Here is an 8,134-nt window from a genome sequence, read left to right as displayed (position 1 = left end):
CAAATAAACTTGTATATAAAAAATTCTATGAGATGGCTTATAACCAAAACCAAATTGATTTTAATCCATTCGATTAGTTTGACCATCAATTCTGTTACAGTTTCTGTTTTCGATGTTAAAAACGAGGATCCTCGATTTTGGTTTTACCATAAACCGAACTGATTCGATATGTGCTCTTGCCTACTAACTTGTAATTAACTTACATGGCTATGTCTTGAACTACCAATCACAACTACTCCGCTAATTATTGTTGTACTTGATAACTCCAATCCACGGTCTGCTCCTTCTAACGCCGCGCCTGGACCCTTCTTGCACTGTAGTTGCGGTTAGGTGTCTGAAAAATAACATCGAAGGGGGATTTAAGCCCGTGGTGCCTCCGGTGTGAGAGTAAAAACTCGATTTTGGATGATGAAGGTAGAAATATAAGGTGGCTCTATGTGTGTATGATAGTGTGTAGAAGAGAGTGATTAACCTCCTAACGTTACTTCCATGGACTATTTATAGCTCAAAGATAGGGTTCGGGTTGGTACCTTTCAATCAGGACCGATCATTCCGATCATTCCTGGGAGCGGAAGAGCACCTAGAACTTGTGGATGCGCAACACGTGTCTATGTTAGGATAGTACAAGAGTGTGCTCCTTCTCATCCATTTACAGCTGTCATTTGTCATGTGAGCTCTTTAGTCGTGGCTTACGCCTCACGTAATGTTTGCTTATTAAGTTTTTTGAGTATGGGCCGCATAATTGTTTCGTTCCTGGGTTGAGTTAGAGTATGGGCCGCATAATTGTTTCGTTCCTGGGTTGAGTTGGGTCTGGACTAGATGATTAGGGTCTGGCTCTAGATGAGAATTCATATCCTGGCTGCTTTGTTCTTGGATTGAGTTGGACGTGGACCGGCCCGAATCTGAACCAGGTGACCAGGGTCCGGGTCCAGGTAAGGATTCATACCCCGGTTGTTTTGTTCTATATTAAGCTTATATTAAGCTGGACCTGTCAGGGTCCGGGTCCGGGTCCGGGAGAGAATTATATCCGTACTTCCCAAAAGTGTTAATGAAAAAATTATTTTCATAGAATTTTTAGCTTTAGTTTTTAATAAAAAAATCAAAACCGAACCGATTTGATCTGTACTCCTCCTTACTCACTTGTAGCTAAGTTACATGGCTATGTCTTGAACTAATAATTACTACTACTCCGGAAATTATTGTGGTACTTCCTAAAAATGTTAATAAAAAAATTGTTTTCATGGAATTTTTAACTTTAGTTTTTAATAAATTATAATTATAAGAGGTGTTATCATTTAAATAATATTTAAATATTTAAATAATATTTAAATATTAAAATGAAGTTTTGTATACACAATTTGGATTTCGTTATATATTAAATTTATAATTTATACCTATTAAAAACATTGTTATATGACTCATTTTCAAATAATTTTCGGATAATTTTTTTTATCTAGAGACATTTAAAAACATAATAGTTATTCTATAACATTATATATATTAAATGCATAATAAGATATGTTACCTTGTTTAAATCTGCCATATTTTAGAAAAAATGTAAATTATGAAAAGTGTTATTGATTAAATAAGTAATATTTTAGGATAAATGTTAAATAAATGTTATTACATCTTTTAGAAATTAAAAAATTATGAATGTTATATGTTTAATCGGAAAAAATATAAATTTAATTATTCAAAGTAAAATATAGAGAAATTAATAAATGTAATAATTTTTTACTTGACTAGAATTATTTGGATCTAGAAGTTGGAACGGAATACAATTTCTTATAAATTTTTTAGATTGATTAGTAATATATATATATTTTTATTTGATTAGAAAATGATTTTTTATAAAATATTTCAAAATATGTTTTTAACAAAAAAAGAAAAAGATTTGCACAAAAATGGTAAACTTTTAAATAATGATAAATAAAAATTTCAATTAAGTATTTTAAAGATAAAGCTTAAAAACGCCAGCCTGAATAGACCTGGCTATTGGGCCAATGGTCACGACTTCTAGTAAATCTCAGCACTTGGCACACAATAAATATTAAGGTGTTCCAAGGAAATCCCTCCATATTGAGTATCAATTTACCTAGTGAAATATACTCTATTTTGGTGGTTTTAACTCTATTTTCTCTAGAAAGAAATGGCTGTACTTTCCAAACTTGAAAAGCTTTCAAATATTGATAGAATTAGCGATTTGCCTGACCCCCTTCTACTCCACATTCTTTCTTTTCTTCCAGTTAAATCTGCTGCAAGCACTTGTTCTTTGTCAAAAAGGTGGCAACATCTTTATATGTCACTCCCAAATCTCGATTTTCATGATGATGACTTTCGTGAAAACCCCACAAATTTCATTAAATCTGTTGATTACATGTTGATGACCACGGAGAATAATGTGATGCTTAATAGATTCAGTTTGAGTTGCGAAGGTGATGATGTTGATGCGGATCATGTTGATTCTTGGTTATGGAGGCCTCTTCGATACTACAATGTGCAAGTCCTTAAATTATCACTTGCTCTTACAAGCCCATATAAATTACCAGATCATGTTTATATCTGCACAACCCTTCAAGTTCTGAGCCTCAATTGGAACATAATAATTGATGTTCCTCAGTTTTTTAGTCTGCCGAGGCTCAATGTCCTTGAGCTTTGCGATGTTACGTTTTCTAGTACTGAGGCGTTTGACAAGCTTTTGATTAATTGCCCGGTGCTTGAAAACTTGGTTATTCGAGATTGTGATTGTCTTACTGGCAACCATGTTAAGATTTTTGGAAATGCGTTGAAGACTTTGCGGTTACAGTACTCTGCTCACTTTGAACAAGAAGTTGAATTAGAGTTTTTGATTGATGCACCAGCTGTAGTGAATCTTTATGTTGACAGATCTGAAGCTGTAGAGATTAAAACACATATGTTATTCCTCGAAACTGCAACTATTGATGGCTATCCCAAAGCACAATGGCATGTAAGCAGTGTACAAACGGATGGCTTGTTTAGATTTCTTGGAATGATTTCGCATGTCAGGCGTCTGACTTTAACCAGCGACATTATTGTGGTCAGATACATATTTTTTTTATTTGCTTATCTGTATTATTTACCGTCTTTGCTACAATGTTATATATAGGATTGTCATGTGTTTTTTCTTTTGATTTTGAAGGCCATCAAGCGTGCTGCGGTGTGTAAGGTCCCTACGTTTCATAACTTGACTGACTTGCAACTTCTATTTGATGGGGTGGCTGCACCCGCGGCTGGTTGGTCTTTGTTGCCAAAGATATTGGCAAGCTCACCAATCCTTGTTAATCTCGTGTTTCCACATGTGAGTTGTAAATTGAGATTTTAAACAATAATTCCAAGCGTATGTGGTTGAGCATTTTAATTAAACCTCACAGGGACTTGCTCGGGATTTCTACGCTGAACGCAGACTTTCTGGCTTCGCTTTTATTCCACCAAAAACTGTTCCAGAATGCTTATCCTCTAACCTTAAAAGTATTGAAATTAGAGATTTCCGCGGAATAGCCCAAGAGTTTGGTATCATTCAATACTTGCTGAAGCATGGGAGAGTTTTAAACAAGATGTCAATTGATTGTTCCCATTTGTGGTTAAAGGAAATGACGGTGGGTGTGAAGAGGAAGCGGCACCGACCCTTGATACTTAGTGAAATAAAAAAGAAGCTGTCAGAGTTTCACAGATGTTCAACATCCTGCAAGCTTCATCTCAGTCCTTAATGCAGATGATCGACGACCTTTGTCAGCTTGATCTTATTATGTGAAAGATATGTCTCTCTATACTGATAAAGTAATGTCCCTGCACTGATATGCCCAAGTGAGATTTGTAATGTTTAAGCTCTTCTATTAAATGACGTAGCTAGGGTTGCAAAATTGTGACATTACGGCGCCATATGTACAATCTTGGCAATAAAAATTTATTTTTAAGATGCATTTATTCAATTTTGTTTTTCAAGTTTACAAACAAGTGCGGGCGATGAAATAGATAGATTTGATGGTGTGATAATGGTTCGCGGAATTAAGCCTACAATTGTTTTTGTTAAATGCAAGCTTAGGAATTAACTTATTTATTTGTAATATGATTAACGAGAATTCTAAATGGTCCTTGTTTAATGAATGCAAGACCAGAGAATTCATAAAGCAGTCACTGAATACATGTACTTTGATTGAGACCCTAGTAATTGGGTACAAGCAGTACTGTACAATAAATGTATTATGTATTATTCCACTCAAAATTACAATGATAATACTCAGCTTACTCAACGGATAGGTACAGTTCTGCACATGTAACTCATTTTCCAGTTTCATGCACATGGGGCGTGAATAGAGAAGGGAAGATATGCGAAATAGACAAGCACTGACAAGTACAGTGACAAGTCACACTAACCAATCGTCCAATGCAGGTAGCCACCAACATGCTACTCCGCGTATGGTATTTCAATGCTATGTTTAAAGCTGAAGGATGTAGAAGTCAAGAAGCAAAGAAGAGAAACAAGCTGATAGAAGAGACTAGTGGTAAACAAGATGGAGATGAGTATAGTGACACTAATGCTTTTCTCAATTCTAAAATTGAGACTTAGAGCGGAACAAATAATTAATGCATAGTGTGTGGATCATATTTGAACCGAAAAAACAAGCTGATAGAACAGACTAGTGGTAAATATGATGGAGATGAGTACAGTGACACTAATGTTTTTTTCAATTTTAAAATTGGGACTTATAGCGGAACTAACAGTGCATAGTGTGTGGGATCATATTTGAACCGGCCATCATGAAAGAAGGATAAGAACAGTACTCTCACGATCTCACGATCATAGTGTGCGGAACTAACAGTGCATAGCGGAACTCACAGTTATTGATGTGAATCATCCATTTTTCTTACATAATGGTGATAATCCAGGTATGACTATTGTCTCTCAACTCCTTACTGAACACAATTATCCGCAATGGAGTCGTGCAATTACTCTTGCGTTATCTGCTAAGCTCAAGCTAGGATTTATTGATGGATCTCTTATTAAACGTGAACAAACTTCTGCTCTTTATGCTATGTGGAAACGTTGCAATGATATGGTTGTATCATGGTTGTTGAATTCAATTACTCCTGAAATTAGAGGAAGTGTTGTTTACTTGAATACTGCAAAGCTAATTTGGGATGATTTGGCTGTAAGATTTGTTCAGAGCAATTTACCTAGGGTTTTTCAATTGAAAAAGGAATTGATGTCATTATCTCAAGGTTCTATGTCTATCACTACTTATTTCACTAAGTTTCGATCTCTAATCGATGAAATGGATGATTTGTCTCCTATTCCTCGCTGTATTTGTGTGGATAGTACTTGTCAATGTGATGTTTCTGGAAAACTGGATTTGTATGAACAAATTCACAAATTGAGTCAGTTCTTAATGGGACTCGGAGATCAATTTACAGCAGTGAGGGGGCAATTACTGATGATGAAGCCTTTACCTAGTTTAAGTCAGGCATACTCTTTGTTGTTACAAGAGGAAGTGCAGAGGGAGTGTCATAGTCATACTCTTGTTGTTGAGAATGTTGCAATGCATATTAAGACTAATAACAACAAATTCAGAAACAATTTTGCTACTGGTACACGGAAGCCTAATGTTATCAATGAGCCTCAGACTCTCTTATATTGTGATTTCTGTCAACTTAATGGACATTCTAAAGAGAAATGTTTCTGTCTTCATGGATATCCGGAGTGGCATCGGTTATTTGGACATCCTAAGCCTAAGCCACGTTCTGCTACTGGCGATTCTTACAACTCTAGTACTAGACCTGCATCTGTAGCTTCTGGTAAACAGGCTGCTCAAGTTTCCCTACAAGGTGCTACTCAAGGTGCTACATCTGATGCTTCTGTTTCTGGTTTTACTGATTCTTAATGTCAACAAATTGCCGCTATGATCCAGGCAAGTCTCAAGACTCTTCCTCCTTGGCAGAGTCATCACGTTTCAACAACACCTTTGACTGGAAACTCATCTACTTTACTACAAGGTAACGTGTTTTGCTCTGTCTTTTCTTTGCATACTTTACAAGCTTTGAATACTTCTCAACCTGTTGAGTGGATTTTAGATTCAGGTGCAACTGATCATATTACATGTCAGTTACACTTGTTAGTTGATCCTATACCAATGCAAGCTTGCTTGTACTTACCTGATGGCACAATTACATCTATTACTCATTGTGGATCTGTGAAATTGACCAATGATATTATGCTTCAACAAGTTTTGTGTGTACCTAACTTCAGGTGCAACCTTATATCCATTCCTAAACTGACAGCACATTTTAACTATCATGTTAGTTTCTCTGTGAATAAATGCATTATGCAGGCCCAACCCCAGAAGAGGATGATAGAGATTGGTGAGCTCTCTGGGGGTCTGTACAAGATTCTGCCATGGCATCTAAAGTCCGATTCTACTGTCAACCCATATATTACTCTGTCCGTTCAACAGTCTGGTGGGGATCAGTGCAAGTTATGGCATTCAAGATTGGGGCATACTTCCACTTCAGTTCTTACTCATTTAGAGATATTTCCTAAGTGCGATACTACTTTGTTTAAAGATTGTAGTGTGTGTCATCAGGCTAAACAAAACAAATTAGTCTTTCCTACTAGTACTTCTACAAGTAGCTCTTTGTTTAGCTTAATCCATTGTGACCTTTGGGGGCCGTACAAAATATGTACTCATGGAAAATGTAATATGTTCTTGACTATAGTGGAGGATTTTTCTAAAAGTACATGGGTGTTTTTGATTGTTGATAAAACTCAGGTTCCATTGTTGATCAAACAGTTTATTGCTTATGTGCAAACACAGTTTCTTGTTACTGTTCAGACTATACGTACTGATAATGGAATGGAATTTATCAACAAAGATTTAAGTACTCATCTGCTGAATTTAGGCATTATTCAGCAAACATCTTGTTCATATACCCCTCAGCAGAATTGGGTTGCTGAGAGGAAACATCAACATCTCCTGAATGTTGCCAGAGCTCTCAAAATTCAAGCTCACATTCCTGATTCTCTTTGGGGAGATTGTTTATTAACTGCAGCTCATTTAATTAATCGTACTCCTTCAAAGCTTTTAGATTTTAAGTCTTCATATGAAGTGTTGTTCAAAAAGCCTCCTAAATATGATGAGCTTAAGGTTTTCGGTTGTTTGAGTTACATGACTCAAGTTGCTGGTCCTAAAGACAAGTTAGCTCCTAAAGCAGTTACTTGTGTTTTTATTGGCTACCCATTTGGTAAGAAAGGTTATCGGGTTATGGAGATGCAAACCAGGAAAACTTTCGTTTCCAGGGATGTTTAATTGTGGAACATAGTTTTCCATTCTTGGATTTGTCTGCTTCGCCTTCTGCAGTTATTACCCCTGTTGATGCTGGTAATTATGGATCTGCATCTACAGATCATGTGGTGGTTCCTATACCGTCTATAACAGAGGAGTTACCTACAGTTGCATCTTCACCAGATAACTCTTCCACTATTGTTCCATATGGTCGTCCCACTCGACATCGCACTATTCCTGCCAAGTTTGGTGATTATACAGGTCTTCCATTTTTTCTTTCTTCTTGGATAAAACTGCTCATGTTGTTACATATCCATTACAAAATTACTTATCATATCATGTGTTTCGACCTCATTATGCCAGTTTTCTTATTGCTACAGCTAATGTGCCTACTCCTTATACTTATGCTTAAGCTGTTAAGTACCCTGTTTGGTGTCAAGCAATGCGAGAGGAGATTTTGGCGTTGGAATCCAATAAAACTTGGGGGATAGTTCCTATGCCTGCCAACACTAATATTGTTGATTGTAAGTGGCTTTATAAAATTAAATATAAAGCAAGTGGTGAAGTGGAGAGATATAAGGCTCGTCTTGTAGCCAAAGGATTCACGCAAACTGAAGGTCTCGATTACTTTGAGACGTTTGCCCCCGTGGTTAAAATGACCAATGTCCGTATTCTATTAACGTTTGCTGCTGCTTATAATTGGCCTCTTCATCAAATGGACGTCACCAATGCGTTTCTTCATGGTGATCTTCAAGAAGTTGTTTATATGCGTTTGCCTCCTGGTCTATCTCAGTTAACTGGTAATTCTTTTCCAGCTGCTGCTTCTGTTCCATGGG

At 36.5% G+C, this 8,134-nt stretch overlaps 1 protein-coding gene across 1 annotated transcript; it reads left to right on the top strand.

The window, feature by feature from the left end:
- Positions 1-2,106: 2,106 nt before the first annotated feature.
- LOC141722027 (F-box/LRR-repeat protein At4g14103-like) lies at positions 2,107-3,910 on the top strand. Its single transcript, XM_074525020.1, has 3 exons — positions 2,107-3,058; positions 3,161-3,319; positions 3,393-3,910. The coding sequence occupies exons 1-3, from the start codon at positions 2,150-2,152 to the stop codon at positions 3,726-3,728; spliced, it is 1,404 nt and encodes a 467-aa protein (XP_074381121.1). The 5' UTR covers positions 2,107-2,149; the 3' UTR covers positions 3,729-3,910.
- The last annotated feature ends 4,224 nt before the right edge of the window (positions 3,911-8,134 follow it).

Source organism: Apium graveolens, chromosome 1, assembly GCF_009905375.1.
Source record: "Apium graveolens cultivar Ventura chromosome 1, ASM990537v1, whole genome shotgun sequence".
Lineage (NCBI taxonomy): Eukaryota > Viridiplantae > Streptophyta > Magnoliopsida > Apiales > Apiaceae > Apium > Apium graveolens.
Note: the sequence above shows the minus strand (reverse complement) of the source record. Positions and strands in the feature narration are given on the sequence as shown.